Here is a 21,311-nt window from a genome sequence, read left to right on the forward strand (position 1 = left end):
AGTACATAAACACATTTTGTTGATAATGAGGAATTAAATAATAATTGCGCACCTTGTACTGCTGTCTAAAACTATGTTCATGTATATCACGTGAAAAAAAAAAAAAAAACACACTCAATGCTTTATCGACACAATAGCACCTACGTCTCTTCGAACAATGGTTTACGCCGATGTATAACCAGACTGATTACAAGTTGATATAAGGCTTCACAAAGCAAATTTTGTAAATACGAGCGTAGAAATGAAAGATTATACATCATTTTCAATATTTCTTTCATGAATATCAAAAAAGAATTGAAAATGAGTTTCCAAGGAACAATTCAAGTTGCCCTTCATTTTCAACACAACTGAGTTCGTATTGATACGTGTAATAGCCCATAAAGCACTGCGACTCATTCAACAGTCGGTAAAGTAAACAGATAGCTAATTTACATGCAAATTTATGCTGACGTCAGAAAATCTAGTGGTCTCGACCTGATTAAACCTAATGCTTTAAAAAAATTGAAAAAAAAATGGATGACCCATACAAAAATTTTATTTTTGTCAATTTTCCTGGTTTTGCGTCACTGTGTCCCTTAAAGCAAACTGAAAAAGCGGATATTGTGGCCAATCAGATGATTCAGTCGAAGCATCCGGTTAATTAACCATTTTCTGTTTACTTACTTAAGTTTTATGTTCTAATTCGTTTCAATCAAACGAACATATAAATTATTTACAATCATAACACGAACACATGTTTAGTGAAAGAAGCTTGTTTGCTAGCATTTAATAAACGTATACAATTACAAAACACAAGTCTGCAATGGTACCGATTCTTTAACTTCCTTCTACAATGTATCAAAAATGTAATTAATAAAATATCACAATACATCAATGCATTTTCAACACAATGTTCATTTTGTCCACACTTCACTGATTACAACAAAATGCATTTTAGCCAGGCCCTATACTGTAGATTCCTTATTTTTCGCGAGTACTTATTATCGCGAAATGGCTCTTCAACGTCAAATTGCGAGAACAATAATTCGCGAGTGGACGGTTGATCGAGGGATTTTACATTGATTTCAGCACCATAAAAATTAACGCGGGTAATTTCATTTCGCGAGTGGTGCTTCTCGCGTAATTACGCGATAATTAATTCCTCGCGTATATTTAGGAATCTACAGTAGTTTTACCACAATAATCAAAGCTATATAATATAATTATGTATAATGAACACACTCCCTCGCCGCCCAGGAAAAGTCATAGATAAAAAAACAACATTGATTTATGTTGAAAAAACTATGGAAACCTGTAAGTCCGCAGCAGTTGCGAGGTAAACAAAATGAATGGCGGACTCATTCTCACAAACTTACGTAAACCTGTCATTTATTAAGATGTACAAAAAAATTGACCTGCTTGAGCCTGTGTAAAAAATGTATATTAGAAGTCTCTGTAAACATATCACCAAAAATAAATTTCCTTTGGCTATGAACCATTACACAACGATTATACAATTCCATTTCGACGCAAGGAATTGTTTTTCCGTCGTAAGGACAACTCAATTCTTTAAACAGAATTTATTTAATTTACTTTCTTTTATTAAGGTTTTTGTCAAAGGTCAACATGTCCAAAAATTTATTTGTACAATAGCTCCAAAACTATGTGGTTTATAAAGTTAAAACTTTTACAGTTTATAAATATATCATTGATTAACAGATAGAAAGTATCACTTGATAACAAATACTTTAAAAAACATTAAGTAATATAATTCACTGGAAAAAACAAACCTCCTTTTCTAGAGGCCAAGATGAAACTTCGAGATACCAGAGGATTCAATTGTTTGATTGATTGTATGTTGTTTTACGTCACATTCGAGAATTTTTCACTCACAAAGAAACGTCACCATATAGTGAATGGCTTCAAATTTAGACCTTTACTCGGCACTCAGGCCATTGAGCAGTGAGGGTTCTCTATCGTCCCAACGCCTACCGTGACCCAAGGCCTCGGTTTTTAAGGTCTCATCCGAAAGACCCGCGACTTTCTCTTCGAAGTGCAGAGCGCTTAGCGAAGGAACAGTTGCTATCTATTTTTTATCGACTTAGGTCAGTCGCGCCTGTGATTCGAACACATGACCTTCCGATCACGGAGCGAGCGCTCTACCGTGACGGCCCCGAGAATTCGAGATAACGAGGGTAAACACATAAGAAAAAAGTACTGAAAATAATGAATTTGAAATTAGTAAAGGCGAACCACCATTACTTCTACAAGCACTTATTTTTTGATTGTTAATGAGAGAACAAAGAACATAAAACAAGTCAATCAGTCCTTATAAGGGTTTCATTTTCTTCATCTTGCAGTCTGTTTGTAGCCTTTTGACGTAATTTCTTGTACAAAACACATGTAAAGGGTACGGCCAGTGCGCTAAAAATCAAGCCTTGAGCAGCTAGAAGGATGGAGTAAGGAAATCTGAGGCGCACAATATTTTTTCTTTCTTCCCAAAGCTTCGCATTTTCAGTGGAATGATAATATTTGTTAGTGTTTATGTTCAGTATAATCCATCGAATAACCAGGATGAGTTCAATTACAACTGAAATGAACATGCAACTTAATGATTATTAAATATTCACTGAAGCTACTTGCACTTATTCAATTTCATAATAAAACTCTGCTTGAAAAGTTCCAAATTGTGAAAATGATTACATGTACTTAGAATATAATAAACATGTCTAAAGGGTGAATATAACAAACAGTGAACAATCTCACAAATCCAGTAAACACAAAGAATCGAGAATAGGACAAAATCAGGGACCCCTGGAAACACCAGAGGTGGGATCAGTTGTCTAGGAGGATTGAATAAACATTCCCTGTCGACCGGTCACATTCGTGAGCCCTGTGTGTTGATCAGGATGAAGGAGTATAATCTGTAGTCAAATTTATTACATGTATAAAAGCAATGACCTAACAAATGGTATGAAACATGTCAGACAAAATACATGTACAATCCAACGAAAGGTTGTACAAACAAGGTCATTATAACGATAGTATAATTTGCTAAAATCTCCTTTTTTAATGGGATTTTTGGAATCCTTGTAATATCAACTTATTTGTCAGTAGCTTGCCTCGGTTTAAAAAATGACCGTATTCAGAGGATGCTCTTGCATTTCTTTTCCCCCCTTAACTACTTCACAATTTCTTCCTCCAGATTATTGATTATCATAACCTAAGTATATAATGTCAAAAGTGGTATTTTGATATGCTATTAAGAATTTTATTTAAAAATCGCAAAAAGAGGAAAAAAATCTTTTTTAAACAACCAGTATATATACAAATTCAAAAACATTACCTGATACAAACAAGGCCATTCCCCCAAATAGAACTTTACGGTCGGATCCAGAGTTCTTCATGAGGAAGAAAAAGCTCACCAAACATAAAACTAAGACAGCTATAAATGCAGCATAATGAATCTGCATCTCAGACCAAGAAATTAAGAGATCTGAAAGTGTTATCGGAAGATTATTTTTTCTTTCTACAGTAAAATTTATCCAATCTGGATACCACTAATTTCTTAGAAATTGGCCTAATTAGACAACACTCTGGATTACACACTTTAAACATAAAGATACGACATAAAGTTTTCATCATAATAGGCAATACATGTATTTTGAAATTCACAAAATCCAGATTATACAAGTTTTACTGTATATTGCCAAAAAAAAAAAAAAAAAAAAAAAAAAAAAAAAAAAAAAAAAAAGATACTCAAATATTTCATAATAAGATTTTTTAAATTAATCCACAAAGCATACGTGACTTGTACATGTACATCTTGCAAGATCTTGATCCTTTTACTATCAAATGAATCAGATGACTTTATTTTTATTTTGGGGGAATATTTATACAAATGATGAATAGATAAATAGCTTACAGTCAGTTGTATTATTTGTTGTGTCTGCCGAGCGTGGGTTAGACAGGCATTTATTTGTACGTTTTCCATCTTTTCTTTCGTAGGTACAATTCTTCAAGTAAAAGATACTTTCACTGAATATGGTAATTTGTATCTTTTCTACCTGAAAAAAAAAAAAAAAACACCTCCGATATATAAAAGAAATTAATATAACAAATGCAGCCCTTTCACACAATCAATTCATATAGATACACCGCCTTCACATAATCGAAGTACTGAAAGTACTGCATGACAGAGGCATGGCAATTTAAAGTGTTTAAAAACATACTATATATTGTACAAACCATCCTGACAGTATTCAATATGAAGGATGTTTTCTCAGTTTCGAAAACTAATAGTAACAGATCGATTTATGCTGACGAATTGCGAATAAAAGTTATCAAGAATAATCTAATGGTTGGAAGACCCATGAAACACATGAAATGGTTTTTGAAAATAAAGATACTTCCTTGGGCCTGTTTTTTTTTTCTTTTTTAAACATTTCAGTTCTTTATTAAGGAGAAATGATATTTTGAGAAAACGCTAACTAAAAAAAGAAATGGGCATAAAATTTTCTAATTAATAATCAGTCGAGTATACCTTATCAAAACTTTATAAGCTGAAAGAAACATGTAATCACAATTAAGCCATGTAGCATGCATAAATACTATAGCACAAAACTGTTACGAGTTTTGAGAAGCCTGTAAGTTCTCCCAGAGTATAACAAATTTGTGATTTAAATGTAAGCTTTGAAAATATAGGACAAGTTTCTCTACTTTGATTATTATTTTGTATCAAAGATTTTCATTTCTTAATTGTATTCATTTATTTCATATATGATTTATTTACGTTTTTTAGGCAGGGGGTATTTCTTTGTTAATCATAGGCATCCTTGTACATATATATTTTAGTGTTTTGGCATGGTGGAATCAACAATTTATGAAAATTAACAATATTCACTAGAACGAAAAATGCAAGGTTTAATTAATTCGACGACAAAAACAAACAATGGAATTTTGGTCTGAAAAAAGGATATGGCTCAAAGACAGAAAGAAATATTCTTGGTATTTTTCTTGCAAACACAAATTATATGTTCAAGAATCACAATCAACTACTAATACAGTTTTCTATTTAAAGAAAAAACTTTGGCAATAAAACGCTATAATAAGATGGACCAAACATGTCCATGCCAACCGATATAAAACTGAGTAGGGTTGACAGTTAATGCCATATGATCTATAATGGCCGGTAAAATAAGTAAACGTACTCAGTGTGGTACAGCTACCCTGCATAGCTAAAATAAAAATACTCTCTTGATTATCTAAGCAAAAACAGTTTACTAAAAATGTTAATAAATAAATAAAATAAGGTTAAGGATTACTGTTATTTTTAATGACCACTACAGCATTTTGATGTCATAAGAAAATTTCAGTTAATTACAAATTAATATTCTGCATTCAGTTGTAGTCTTCATTATCGGTTATGAAATCATTCATTTGTACAACTTGGAAAAATTATTCGACCTCATGCCGATTTTAATGAGCTCGCTGATGTGATAACTCGTTACACTGAAGTTCTTATCTAAATCTATTTTTTTTATTCCGATTAATTAAATATAGAACTATTTACATGTACATAGTGTCAACAAATAAAAAAAAAAAAATCAATTTTAAGATTCTTAAAATGCGGGATATAAAAATCAGCAGGAGGTGCGGAAGATCGTTGAAATATCGGGAGATCACGTGAGAAGAATCATGTATTTATTTATGTAGTATAAAAGAAAAACTACAAATAAGAAATAAATTCCGCTTTATTGCAAGAGTCGACATTTCGTGTACACGGCTATCTTCATGTCCATATTTAAACACATTCATAATTTTGCTTGGTTTAAAAATGGCTGTATACACAAAAATTAAACTTGCATTGACAAATCATCAAAATCATGAAAATTAAAGAAAATCAACAAGAATAAACGTTGTTTTAATCTCCCTTGCAGAGTTGTCGATCGTTCCTCCTTCAGCGCCGATTATGTTTGTTTCTGACTTGTTAAAGAATTCCAGCACCAGGTGGCGATCACGTTTTCCAAATGCGATAGCAAAGCACGCGAGGCTCTCTGATTCTTCAGATAAACATATATTCATACTATTTTATGATCTACCAAAATATTAACGAAATAATAGAAATTGACGAAAGAAATGACTTTAGCAGCAAAATCCTATTAACTAAATTCTGATTAGTAATCTGTTTATATATCTATGTTACACTGTGAAACCTGAAGAAATTTGTCCAATCTGGCCGCTAGGTGGTGTCTGCCCCAAATCTTTCTTGTTTATTATCGACGTCACATGCAAGATTACCAGTAGCAATAGAGGAGGCTCATAGGCCTCCGTCTAAAAAGCATATCGACCTTGTGGTGGGTCGATGAAAGATGAAGATAATAAACAGTAATCAAGATCAGAAGTCCATTCGAACAATACAGATTGAGCGCAAAGCAAAACTTTAGAGGTGGAATCAGGTACCATTAGGAAGTAAGCACCCTTTTCGACTGTTCATACCCGCCGTGTGCTCCTTGTCATGATCGGGCAAATGGAAAAATCCGTTGATTCAGTGTGAAAGTAATGGCCTTACAATTTATATGAAAAACGTAGGTCAGCATTCGACTTAACGATGATATGCTTTCTGCAAAGTCGATATATCCATAGATCAACCTCATGAAAAAGTTTTTTTTGTATAAAGTTCGCGTCTCTGTTTTAATGCTCCCGCTAAGATACAAGAATTATAGGACTTAATCGAAATCTTAAGTATAAGTGATGAATCATGCAGACAAAATTTACTATCTCTGTGGATGTAAGGTACATGCATTATTTTATTGGTTTATACATTGATTGAAAGGGATTCAATCTTACCCGGCCTTTGATGAACTGTTCATAAAAGGTGTCATTTATGAAACCTTGCTCTGTTGATAATTTTTTCCATAGTCTCTTCTGTAAAACGAAAAGTTTTGATTTAAAAAAAAAACTTAAAAGATTTTAAAACACACAAAACTACTCATCATTTAATGTGATGCTAAAAAGTGTCTTTCTCAGGAAACAAAATATGATAATATTTTTGAAAAAAAAAATTGCTTTGACTTTTGAGGAGCCTTAGTCGCACGAAAATGAAGTTCTCGTTAATATCAAAATCAAATACACTGACTTTAATGAAATGATAAACTATTTCTGATCGCAAAATATATCAAATTTATCCAAAAAAGGTAAAACTTTGAATAAAACATTGGAATTATATATGGATTATCATACCATGAATTGAACAGATGGATATGGCTTCATTACTGATGAAATTCGCCAGCCTGGTGTGACCAGGGCCACGAGCCAAAATCCAAATGTCAAAAATACTAATACCAACATCAAGAAACGTTTTCTTTGCATTTTGAAAGACCTGGATAAATATATTACTCAGTATATGAAACATTGCTTCCTATCTAACATAACTAACTTTAGGGTTAAATTCAAACGTTTCACACGAACCACTTGGAAATATAGCTTAATGGTTTCACAGCGTTCAAAAAGTGTTATGCCATCAAAATATTTTTCCTAATAAAAATTTTGTTTAGGTCTCATTATCAATATTGCGATTATTGTTATTTTAAACTTGTATCATTCAAGTTTGATTATTTGTTTGTTTGTTGTTTATCGTCCCTCTCGAGAATTTTTCACTCGTATGGAGACGCCACCACTTGCCTGTGGAGAGCTGCAAATTTCGACCTATGCTCGGCACTGAGGGCTATTGAGCAGTGAGGGATCTTTTTCGTGCCAGCATCTACTGCGACACGGGACCTCGGTTTATACGGTTTCATCCGAAAGACCGGTCTCCACGTCCCACAGTGGGATTCGAACCCGCGACGTAAGGATCAACTCCTTACTCCGGGACTCTAGAGCAGACGCTCAACCACTGCACCACGCGGGCGACCATTCAAGTTTGGTAAGAACACTGAACTCAGTTGTCGATTAAAGTAAAAAAAAAAAAACTAGAATATTCCATCAACGATCAAAAAGCTTGAGTGAGTTTTTTGATCGAAATTTCTTCGTTATCGTCATGAACTGCACGAATTTCAAGCAAATGTGGCCCAAGATGCACTTTAGTATAGGGAATATAAGACTTTTCAGATAAAAACATTTACCCCTTCTAAGGGGAGATAATAAAAGCAAGGTAAACATTTAAATAACCAATGCGCCAGAAAAGATTGCACTTTTTTTTTAAGCTACTAGATGAAATCCCGCGCAAGCGCGGGGAATTGAATCTATACTACTACCGACAGAAAATATTTTGTAGTTTCTACTGACAGCCTACAGGCTTAATACTTCGTTCAAAATCTCGCTAGAAGTAAATGTACGTCTCCACCCCCCACCCCACCCCCCTTTGTAAAAACTTGACGTTTATTGTGAAATCTGTTATACTATGTTATGGATATTGTACTTCAGATGCTCTTATTTCATTTCCGTTAAGGATAAAAGCACTGAATCTGCACATTTTACTGATAAATTGATTTGGGGGGGGGGGGGGGGTCAAATGTCACAGGTACTTGGGTCTTGGTTTATAAATATGTTTGTACCTTACTGATATGTAAATAATGTACTATACTTTCTTACATATCAATAAGGTACGTACATATTTATAAACCAAGACTCAAGTACCTGTGTAAAATTAGCTTTTAATGCCCTATAAATAGGCCGAGTATTTGATACAAAAGACTGTTTTCAAAAAAAAAAAAAAAAAAAAAAAAAAAAAAATGAAATGTATTGATTAAAGCACAAAATTTTACATCTTTAATTGTTTTTGAACAATACCTTATTCATTAATTTTCTCTTTACATGTAAGCAAGTTTATTACGAAGTACAAATTGTACTTCGGGTTCGTTGCCACGACGCTCTAAGTAAGGAATATATACAAATTTTACCGACAAATTTATTAGGAAAACCTACTACATACATGTATATATATGTAATGGTCTTTCGATATATAAATATATTCACAACTTATAGTGTTACCAATGATTTACCATGATTTCAATGACCAATCACAGAAAAGTTTTTTTTTATGTTATGCAGCTATAAGTGCCTCTGTTTTTTTTTAATATCGGGCTCGATGCTGTATGATGTTCTAGAAGCTTCCGTCAATATCAAGATCGGTGAATGACGAAAATAATTTGCATATTTCCCTTTTTAATCGGTTATCACAACTTATTTCTTTTATATAATTTAAATCAAGTTTTGATTGAATAATTCAGTGATGACGTTTTATGAAATAAATAACGATTGCTTGTTGTCAGTTTCATTAAAAATTGCCAGTAACTTAGATCCGCCAACCGAAAACGCCACCGTACTCAAGTTTTTGCTATTTTATGGCTGTTTATAGAAAATAAAAGTAGACTTTTAATTTAATGTACGATTCTTACTATGCAAGTGAAATCTAAATATAGTTTACGGACATCATCTTGTATCTTGTGTATTGTTAGAGGAGTAAGTAAGAACTCTGATGCACCCGTTTCGGAGTTTATTTGCAAAATTTATTAATTTATAAGTATAGATGTGAGGTAGTTTGTTCAAGTCAAGGCCACTTATGTAGATTTTGGTAACAAAAAGGATAAACTTTTAGCTTGGAAATATATATAAAAACATTCATAACAGTTATCTTCCCAAGAAAAGCAGGACCATAATTATTCATATTAATAAACAATTATCTGAAGGTAAGTGTTTAAGTTGGTGGAGCAGGTATACCCTGGAGTTTTGTATGGAGGTAGGTAAGAAATTTAAAACAAAACTGTGTTAGAGTAGGAGTGCCACACCTAATCATATTTAAATGCAAATATACAGAATACATAAATGGTACCAAATAAGCACTTCAAAATAAAAATAGCTTTAAAAATTACACATCTAAAGGAAAATGTTATTTAACATTTATGAAAATGTACAATTTAATATAATTGATAATGCAACGTATTTAATTCTTTTGTTTATGCTATTAACTTTAAATCAGCTAGCAATTATACAAAAAGTTGAAATGTAGCATTACAAATGACGACCAAATTCATACAAAATTTGTAAAATAAACATAGACTCTATGTTTTATAATGCATGAAAAATATTAACTACTTACCTAAACACTCAAACAGAAATATGAAATCCTGACCATTATAATATGAAATATTTTCAGCTGTTTCAAAAAGAAATGGTCAATGAGTGCATAATGCTTGAATTTCAATCATAAGCACGAACAATACAAAGAGCTGGATTTTACGGCGGAAAATCCAGGTGTCTAGTCTACGTTATATTTAATTATTTATGCACATAACCTTAACATTTTTACGATGCCGGTGATTCTTTGTTACAGCTATTAAAGATCTTGTTCAATTCACCCAAAAGGCTTTCTGTTTGTATGACTACTATCTCCCCCAATGTATTTAATTACAGAGTGTCTATTTTATATTTTGGATGTTTTACACTAAGGACAATAAGGACCAACAAACAACTACACTGTACACTGTAAAAAAATGATGTTTAACTTGTGTTTTAATTTTTAAACAGTCGTGTTTTACAATTAAACATGGTGAGTTTAAATACAAAACATTAACGTTTAACATATAAACACGACTATTTAAATTGGTGTTCAATAAGTTGGGTGTTTAATCATCCATCTTAAACACGCAATGTTTATATGCATCAAATCAAAAAATTAAATTAGGTGTTGCTTCTCAGTATTGCTGTGTGCATTTGTTATTTGTACAATTTCTTAATTTATGAAGTAATTTCGTACATACTAGTAGATATTTTTCGACACAGAAAAAATATGAATAGCCAGGCAATACGTTGACTTTAGATCATACCAAAAGCAATTACAATTAACATTAATTTATGGTAATTTTATGCCAAAAATTCATAAATTTCATAAACTGTTAAAGGGGAAAGAGAAACATATACTATGATGACTTCTATAATTTTATCAATATTTTAATCACCGGTGTTTAACACGAGTGTTCATTTCTTAACCATAATATATTTATAAATTAAACACTTGGCATATATATAGAAATTGCAAAATAAACACCTGCGTTAAATACGTGATGATAGAAAATGACGCAATTGATTATGTCATAACATGCCATTTGAACGCAGAAGATGCAGAATCACGCATATACTGGCAAAAACACCATATCTAACAAGGAAACAGGAGGTATTTATACATTTCTTTATATAAAATCTGAAAAAAATTGAATGTTTAATACATTAGAGATTTATACTGCTTTTCATTTATGAAATGCAGGATTGTTAGGCTTATCGTCTGAGTGCAAATGCTGCCATGTGCAGCGGTCGGCATAAAATATTTGTAGTCTTTAAGTATTTTGCGATATCTAATTAATTTGCAGGGACGTTCCTCTCTTATTGTGAATCCTGAGAAGAATACATTACTTGATAAAGGAAAGTGATTTTAAACGAAGATCACACTTAACCTTGAGAGGTGAGTTTAAAGGGCATTTCAAAGAAAAAGGGGCACCCCCCTTACACACACACACCCTCACACACAACCCCTTACACACACAAACACAAACATCATTGTTTCCTAGCCTACACTAGTTTTGGGTCTCCCAGTAACATGAAATTTAAGTAAATGTAATCCAATTACCTGCCCTTGATAAAATTTATGCTCCCTATCACGCATTATTATGATTATTTGCTGACCATACATAACTTAACACATAAGCGTTAACAACAACACTTTCCATCCCCTGCCAGCGCATGTATTCTTTAAGGAGACTTTACATTTTTGGGGAGTGTTGTTTACATGATAGAAAATGCCTTGGGTAGCCCCCCCCCCCCAACCTTCCCCCTTTTAATTGTTGCTGTTGGGCTGCTCCTGCAGGTACATTAATATTTAATTTTTTAGTGTATACATATACACTGTTTGTATGCTTATATGATTTATTTGTATTGCAGATTTTTATTTCAAACTCGTTTCTCAATATGTATTTTATAATTAAAACTGGCGTGAAGGATAACAATTTTTTTTTATCTCAATGTATTCTTTCACAGATAATTTTCTGAATTTGCATAGTGAATATTTTTTATCTATCTATTTTTCAGGATATTTCTGATAAGAAGAAGGAATTAGAAATACTAAGGTTGAATAAAATTTTGGAGAATGGAAAACTGGAGATCATCATCCGTGGCAGAAGAACCTGAATTTTACACACAAGCAGAGGAGACTGTTTAACTCGGTTAGAATATCATATGAAATTTAGTGAGTGATGCCCCGGCAGCTCTTGTGAAGTTGCAAGAATATTTAATGAATTAGTCGTTTACAGGTAAAAACTGGAAATTTTCTTCATTTGGTTAAAACTCTGAATATTAGTGAAAGTAAAATTATACGGGTACAACTGGATTTATTAACTGCAATACATACACAATGTATATATCCCGTACCCAGGCAATAAATAAGATTTTCAGTTTTTGTGCATTATATTTAATTATGAAATTGTTTGTTTAATTAAAAACGATGTAATGGACGCCCTTTCCCTTTTTTAAGATAAAGTTTCAAAATTTTATTCCTGAAAAATAATATTTCATTTTATTAAGCGATTTTCCTATTTCACCCCCCCCCCCCCCCGCCACCAGTTTTATTGAATTTAGTTCACATGCAGGTTTTACATGTTCATGCTAGATTTTTTTTTTTTTTATATAATTCTATCTTTTAACTTGAATTGAATTATGTATCTACATGTGTGTGTTAGCAAATGTTGATAAATGTTATAATTGTTTATAAAGTTTGAATCTCTATTCAACATTAAATCATTTATTAATTAAGCTTTATGTACATGTTCCTCATCAAGAAGATGTGTGTTTTGTACTGTTTTATGTTTGTTTCAAATAAAAATGTTGAAAACTTATAAACACGTTTAAGTGTTTATTTATTTTGTAAATTAAACACGTTGAAGTGTTTAAAAAAATGACGTATAAACATGTTTAAGTGATTATTATCTGTTGCATCGAATAAACATGTTTAAGTGTTTAGGTTGAACGTGTTTATTAATAAAACATGAAATGTTTAAATTTTAAACACGTACGGTGTTTATTTAGTAAACTCCTTGTGTTTATTCAGTGTTTAATCTTTAAACATTTTGTGTTTTTTAAGTGTTTAGTATTTAAACAGAATGAGAAGGAAGTATTTAAATATTAAACCTCATGTGTTTAGAATTTAAACATTCTTACGTGTTTATTTCTTAAACACTTCACGAAGTGTTTAAATTTTAAACGTGTTAAAGTGTTTATTATCTGTGGCAATTTGGTGTTTATTTTTAAAACACTTATTTTTTACAGTGTATGACAAACAAGATGACTTCAGCTTTTCCATCGTTATTCTACTATTATTCTACTATATTCATCGATATTCCACTATCACGTGCATATGATGTTTACAACTCTCTTATTCGATACTCATGAGCAGAGCCCGAGCACGAATTTCTAAACCAAGGCAGGCTGCTGACAATAAGTTGTTAAGGGATTTCAACAACCCCGTTTAAAGTCAACATTTCGTGAATTCTGTGGTTGTTATAATGACCTTGTTATATTTTGACTGACATATTTCATACTAATTGTTAGGCCTTCGTTTTTATGCTCAATTTGACTAGAATATTCCGTCTATCTGATCAATAGGATCACATTAATGGGCTCACGGCTGGAGTGAAAGGTCGACAGGAAGATGCTTACTTATCCTAATCACCTGATCCCACCTCTTGAATTTCCGGGGGGGGGGGGGGATTTTATGCCCTGTTGACATATTCGTATTGTTTGTAGGTTTTTTTTAAAGATCAATCACTGAACGTTATCGTCATCTCTTCATCTCTCTTTTATTTTATACTCCTTAGACTCTGCATGGCGGTAAGAAATACATAGAAGAGGGGGTCTCTTTCTGGCTTTGTCCTTATGTAAGGTTTTTTAGATCAGTGGTCTATGCTGCGGCCTAAAAAAAATTAAACTTCTAAAAATGTTGTTAAGAAAATACATGTAGTATTTAGTAAGAATTGAACAGACATGCTTTAAAAATTCGCACAATATCTAGTATGAAATTCGTAATGGTGTAGAGCACAACTGAAGAAGTGCAATTTCTAGTACGTGATATTCAATACAAGAAGATCGTTTGGTAACTTAGTGGTAGGGGCGTTCGCTTCTTGATCGGGAGGTCTGGATTTAATTCTTGTTCGCCGCGCCGCGTCAAACCTAAGACGTAAACATAAATATGAATACAAAGTCATAATGTAACAAATCGTTCCATTCTTTCGATGTCCCGAATTGTAATCGACTTTCCTTCCTACTTGCCGGCAAATTTCCTTGGTTGTTTCCCTCTGATAGAGATTCATACATACACAATTGAACGTTCATTATCAAAGGAATATCGTTGATGTCATAGTTTCCACCATCCGCACTGTATAGTTGATTTATTTAACACTTAATCCATTCGTTGTATTCATCCTACGACCAGCTATTCGACACCTATGTCATTTTAGTACCACGTAACCGTACCTTTTCCTGCGAGGACGATAAATCACGGGCGTTTTATCGCCTAATTAGGACTGTTTTCAGCTAAATTAAACGTTCAGTTCAGTCAATTCTCTCAAAACCATGTAAATGGTACATGAGGTATTAAAAAAGAACATATATACATATATTAATACAATGGGTGAAGCAAGAAGTTTGAGTCGCATCTAGCTAGAGGGAGAAAAGACCAAACAAATAATTTTAATAATAAATGTACACAGCTTTTTTAAAATTTCACCATCTTTTGAGCACATGTTTTCACAGAATTTTATAATATTTGGCTTACAATAAAATTTCGGGCCCGAGAATATTTTCTTCAAATATTCTAAAGCATTACATTCCAAAATATATTGGTATTCATCTATATTTTTTACTATCGCACAAATAACAAAGTTGTTCATTTCTTTGTGTACAATTCCATCTGCCTGTTTCGACTGGGAGATGGTGATTTGTTGTTCTAAATTTTACAAGAGTTTCTCTCAATTTACCGTCTGATTTCCAGTCCGTTGTAGCAGAATGTTTTATATACAGGCGATATAGTGTCTTGATTACTGTCACTGTTCGCAGGGCTTGATCCTGTCGTTGTCCACGGTGTATGTACACAGACGGCGCTGGTGCTGTGCGGCGAGGCGAGTTCGTCTCTTCTGGGGCGGGTTCCATATTTTCATACAGGTACAGCTAGCGGCCAATGTAAGGAGTGTCTTTAACCAGTTTTACGCATGTCTTCTCTTTTCTTGCCTGTCAGATTCCTGGATATCGTCTTTTTATCTAGCTCTTTATCGTCTGGGAGAAATAGCTCATTTACCTACAGCTTCTAAGAGGCATGGAATCAAACAAATTCTCTGTCTTGAAAGAAAGAGAATTTTGCCGCTATATTGCAAGGTTTGGAGCTGAATTCATCATAAATTCCCATTCTGTGAACTCCCTCAAATGAAATCAGTCGCCTGCTTGGCGCAGTGGTTAGAGCGTTTGCTTTTAAGTCGCGGAGATCCTTAAGTGATCCTTACGTCGCGGGTTTGAATCCCACTGCGGGACGTAGAGACCGGTCCTTCGAATGAAACCTTATAAACCAAGGTCCCGTGTCGCAGTAGGTGCTGGCACGAAAAAAGATCCCCCACTGCTCAATGGCCCTGAGTGCCAAGTACAGGTCAAAATTTGCAGCCCTCCACCGGCAAGTGGTGGCGTCTCCATATGAGTGAAAAATTCTCGAGAGGGACGTTAAACAACAAACAAACTCAAATAAAATATAAGCATGGATTTTTAGCTTTCATTTTTAAGAAGTTATGTAGCACTGCCTCACAGTCTTCATCTTTCCTTTCAAGAAAACCACAGAAACTAAATTGTCTCTCATTGATCTACTCTTGTGATCAGTGGTGGATTCCTGCAGTTCGTCGTTTTTCTTTACTAAGGAGTCAACACTTGTACCAAGTTTTGCGTCAATTCTCCTTGAGGCATCTTTTACCTCTATTAGTTCTGTATAAGCGGTAACTTTGACACTATCAAACATGTCACTAATAGATTTGGTTTCTTTTGTTGTTTTCATTTCACATTCAAATATATTTGCATTTTATTTTTTGAGTGAGACAACGGCCTCTGCTATCGTATTAATCGAACACATTTTAATCTCAATGTCACACCTTCTTTTTTCCAAAGTAGAATTATTTGCTGAAATGTTTGTAAGGCGTGTATCAGTTTTCTATAGAATGGGATGTAGAGTGCTAAGTGAAATATATCATGATCAATAGGCTGATCATGAACACCCAGCTCACTTCCATATATAACTGGATGACTTTGGGATAATAAATTCGCTTGTTTCTCTTAGAGATGTAGTAAAATTCATATAAGCTAGTCCTATAGTCCTGGATAAATTGAATACAATCTATTTCAAAACTCACCGAAACTTGATGTTTTCTCTCCCACGAGATTTACATAATTCTTAAACTAACTGCACCATTTTTCAACCTCACTGAATATTCTTTGTAGCGTTTTCTCACTTTTTCCACAAAGCGAATTTTTTATACCACTTAATTTTACTTGACTCTTGACCTAAGGCTGTGTAACGTTAAAACGATTATAAGTAATAACAAGACTATAATTTTGTTTTGTTTGATTTAATATATCATACATGTAGGTTACATTTAACACAATTGAAAAAGCCAACTTTTTCAATATAATTTTTTGGAGTGAATTCCATAAGATTTGAAATATCGGTCAAAGTCAGACAAAGTGATTATCGGTAATTGTGCATTCATGTTTACTTCTTGTACTGTAAAATTCAATATTTCATAAGTCTTCAATCAAATTGTTTCCAACTTCTTTGCGCAATTTTTGGAACAAAACAAAAATCCCATACATGGTTAGAATGCTAAAAAGCAGACTTTCCCCGGCAAGCATGATGGAATAAGGAAACAGTGCTTCCACTGCTGTCTTTTCACTGTCCCCAATTTGAAGTTTAAAACGCTTTAATCCTTCTTTGTTACTTTCGATCGAAGAGATTATCAGAAGGAATTCAAGTAAAGCTGTATAAAAACAGGTACAAAAAAGTTGTTAGGTTTTACTCATTTAAATCTATCAGATAATAAAAATTAATGAATAAGATTCATTTAAAGCTTAGTAGCCATGATGCATTTTTATAAATATATATTTAATGGAAATAAACCTCTCGCTGCATAATTTATACAAAGACTGCTACATCATCTACTGGCACATTGTTTTGATTATTATACCACAAAATAGTCCATTGTCCGAATTTGAACTAAATCTACTATCAATGAGACAATAAAACAACTTGCCTGCGAGGAACATAGAAATTCCTGCTGCGAGAACTCTGTGGGAAGATCCAAAGTTTAAAAGGAGAAGAAAAAAGGTAACAGAGCAAAGACCTAGGACAGCAGCAGAGCTAATCATCTGACCTGAAAAAAAATACATCTTTTATATTAAGCTATAACAGGACTCATTTCAGTTTTTCTTTTTACAATACTTAAATTGTTTTTATGATGAACTCTTCCAGGAATAGAGATAAATATATGTAACTTACTTATAATAAGGACAAGTGCTGGAGAATTGTTGCCAAGCGGGCGACGATGACAAGTTCGATTTCGATAAGTATAAAGGTCATAGCATATATCAGTATAAAAGAAATTTCCCTTTAATTCCCAAAAGATGAAGCGTTGAACCTAAAAATAATGCTACAATTAATATATGTAATAGGTTTGCCTCTCTGTCTCTTTCTCTCTTGTATACTCTCTTCGTCTACACTTAATCACAATAATAATATTTCTAGTATTTCCAAAAATATATTTCGAACAATCAAATGTCTTATAATTACGTAATCTTTGTAGAAATATTTGTAATAGTGTAAGATTGTGTTATTCCACATCATCTGCTCCTGAAAAATGAAGAAAAATATTTCAAATATGTCGGAATGTACCGTGAACTGCATGTTAGGGAAGAGGGGTTTCTATTTACTTAATATTTCGTTTTTCTGGATTGAATTGTTACTCAACAAAAATTGTTTCTATTTGCATAGATAAAATAAACTAACGTCTTGATTTATATAATTGTGATATGCTTTATGTGATGACGTTAAAATGGAATTGGAGATCAGGAATTTTTTTCCTTTAAACACCATTTTTCAGATCTTATTTTTGTCACATGAAAAACAACAATTCATTTGCACGAATACCTTTACAGACTTATTTGGGACGGGAATGTAAGCTGAAAACAGAATCCACCCCGGTGTGAGTATGGCGGAAATCCAAAATCCAAATGTTATTACCACCAAAGTCAGCGTCAGCATACTTGTAGTCCTTATTTTCATCTTGAAAGCTTTGAAAATATTAAAAGTATAATTATCGGTAGGAATACATCGACAAATCTTTAAAGACGCATTGCCTTTGTGAACATAATAACATTATCCAAGTGATTTGAAAACATAAACTAGATGTCTCAATCTTCATCATAATAGCACAGACAGTTGGTTACTAGGTGTCAAGATACAAAGAAAAAATCCAAAGATGTACATCGTTTTCAATATGTCGTCAATAAAGATTACATGGTCTATAACTCCTTATTAACGTCTAAATAGATTTTTAGATATTCCAGAGTAAATATGAAAATACATGTATTTAGAGACAAAATGTGTCTCAATAAATGCTGGTTCTGTACAATTGGCATCTGAATCCTCTACTCAGGTGTCATATTTCTTTTAATTTTAGCAAAACGTGGATGGCGTCTCACAATGATACTAACTACATATATTTTTATGTTCTGGAAATAGTTATTCAAACATATTTATCGCATTCTCATTTCGTGATAAAAATATTCCAACAATCGGGTTTGAATCAATAACTACCCAGAGCTTTTCTCTCTCTCTCTCTCTCTCTCTCTCTATATATATATATAATAGACTATATAATACAGTATAGACTATATAATACAGTATATATGTTTGAAATTCCTGTAGTCTTTTCAAAGAACTACCTGGATAGTGTGGTCAATTTTTTTATGTTTCAATGATAAGTTCAGCCCTTTATCATTTACATGACGTATAATTCGTAACAAATAAAAATAGATGTTTCTAGGCCGAGTTTCATGTAATTATTTGTCCCCTACCGGTGAAACCGTAAGGGACTATAGGTTTCCTCTGAGTCTGTCTGTCTGTCTAACTGTCTGTCTAGCTGTCCGTCTAGCTGTCCCTCTGTCTGTCTGTCAGTCTATCCCACTTGGTTTTCCGCACTTTTTCGTAAACGCTTGCAGATATTCAGCTGATTTTTGGTATGTGGGTGTATCTTTATGAGTCACAGATCAAGTTTGCATTTCGTTTAATGCAATACTCTCAGAATGCTTGCTTTCATTTACTGAAATGTAAAAAGAGAGTTTTCCATTCGACGAGTTTCATCATATACATGCATATATCTTTATATTATATATATTATATTATCTTTAAATTAAAATCATGTCTTTTGTGTTATCAAGAAATATCATTGCTTTTGTGAAATACTTGTATCTTACATATGATGTCATTCACATTCCCTCACATTAAAATATTTAAAAAAGAAAATACAGACGATGCACGATAATAAAAAAATAAACAACATTTTCACATTTTACAACGGACTATGCCGTTTAGAAGCATGATAAATTACAAATATAGAATGCATAACACAAGGATTAAACCCATAAAATATACTTACGTCAATGGTATTTTGAAGGGTTTTTTTTTATAACCACGACGCTGAAATTCAATGGAATAGAAGTCAGAAAAAAACCTGAATTTTGATGGGGAAAACCCAGTTTCACATAAATATATTATAGGTCTTCGTTCTATATAATTCGAGCTCACATTTTAGAAGGTAACTAATCGAATATCACGGCTATAAAGTTTAGTTGGTTACAAAGTGTGAAATATTCAAAAGTTAAATAACAAGAATTGTATATGATAAGTATCAAAACGTTGTAGTTAGCATTAAATGCACATAAAGTGCGCCAAGTTTTGAATTTGCTTTTTTATGTCGATGATTTCAGAACGTGAAAATTTATAAATATTGGTTTCAATGCTCTTCACAGATATACAAATGTCAATAAAACAAATGTTTTAATAAGAAAAGATTGCATGAAACCCAGTATGTGTTAAAACATACTATTTACATCCCTGTCGGAAGTAGACTGTGAAGTGACAAAAGAATTAAAAAGATTACAATAACAATACATATGTAATGGTTCCAGCTGACAAACCTTGCAACAGCATAGTCCTTGTTTGTAAATTTCACTATAACAACTGTACTTTAAGAGAACTTAGCTTTAAATCCACATGTGGTAAAACAACATATACTGTAAGCTCTCTTTCTAAAGATGCAAGTCTTCAAAACCACGTTTCAGTTTTAAATATTCTCAAAGTCCCAGTTAACATGAGTGAATTTAAACTACCGTGCTTATATTGCAACGTACATCAAGGTCAAGAAAATGTTTCTTTATCTTTACTCTTCTCAAAAATAGTTACTGTTGTGAAGAAGAAACTGTAGAAGCACTTTACTACAACATATAGGAGAAGTACAGTAAATCAAATGTTGACTCTAAAACCACCCAGAGGGTTTTTCGAAAAAATTGAATTCAACTGTATAAAAACTTACGATGTTTGAAAACAATTTTGCAGGTTTATGACATCACAGCCAACTACTTCCTCAAAAATATGGCATATTTATATTTTATGATCAGTAGACTACCAAAATACTTTGTGATTCTACACTGAAGTGTACTGATTTTGATACTGAAGAGATTCTGGCGTTCCTCATGAAGAATATATCTAGTCTTTGGAGATCAGGTCTACCAATAATCTGTTGGAATTCCCAGGAGCACAAATTGTACGCCTTTATTAACCGACCCGACTATGTATTTTTACGAGCAAAATTTATTTCAATTTTAAGAACTTCTTCTTGAGAGGAAAAGACTCTTGGTGTGGTCTTCAATTCGACAAGTGGACACATCTAAACCTTATATCAATTAAAACTTTTCATTTTCATTCATTCATTCACTCAAACATCCAATTAAACATTGAATATAAAACACCTCAGAGTGCGCAACATCTTTCTTGCCATCAATAAATCTCCCTATTGACACTTTTATAGCAATATTTCATTGTCACATACCTAAAGCGTCTGTTTCCAAATGAAATAGGTGAAGATAAGAACAGTGATCGATCTAAAAAAAATTACAAATAATACAAATCTGTGAACATGGCATAACACATGAACCCTGAAAATTACAGAGGTGGGTTCAGGTGCCTAGGAGAAGTAAGCATT

General features: G+C 32.8%; 1 protein-coding gene across 1 annotated transcript; it reads right to left on the minus strand.

Annotated features, from left to right (window-relative positions):
* Window positions 1-761: 761 nt before the first annotated feature.
* LOC133187869 (uncharacterized) lies at window positions 762-10,147 on the minus strand. Its single transcript, XM_061323260.1, has 6 exons — window positions 10,079-10,147; window positions 7,222-7,360; window positions 6,829-6,906; window positions 3,905-4,046; window positions 3,326-3,475; window positions 762-2,569 (listed from the first exon to the last, which is right to left on the minus strand). The coding sequence occupies exons 2-6, from the start codon at window positions 7,348-7,350 to the stop codon at window positions 2,298-2,300; spliced, it is 771 nt and encodes a 256-aa protein (XP_061179244.1). The 5' UTR covers window positions 7,351-7,360; window positions 10,079-10,147; the 3' UTR covers window positions 762-2,297.
* Between the last annotated feature and the right edge of the window lie 11,164 nt (window positions 10,148-21,311).

Source organism: Saccostrea echinata, unplaced genomic scaffold (assembly GCF_033153115.1).
Source record: "Saccostrea echinata isolate AGI-Se365-2 ecotype Australia unplaced genomic scaffold, CSIRO_AGI_Sech_v1 ptg000015l, whole genome shotgun sequence".
In the NCBI taxonomy this organism is placed as follows: Eukaryota; Metazoa; Mollusca; class Bivalvia; order Ostreida; family Ostreidae; genus Saccostrea; species Saccostrea echinata.

What these genes read in the sequence shown, in the direction of transcription:
- LOC133187869 (XM_061323260.1), bottom strand. Translation starts at nt 7,350, where the DNA reads ATGCAAAGAAAACGTTTCTTGATGTTGGTATTAGTATTTTTGACATTT. An exon ending in AACAGTTCATCAAAGGCCGG is followed by an intron (nt 4,047 to 6,828) that starts GTAAGATTGAAT and finishes TTTTTTTTTCAG; the next exon opens with GTAGAAAAGATACAAATTAC. An exon ending in AACAAATAATACAACTGACT is followed by an intron (nt 3,476 to 3,904) that starts GTAAGCTATTTA and finishes TAACACTTTCAG; the next exon opens with ATCTCTTAATTTCTTGGTCT.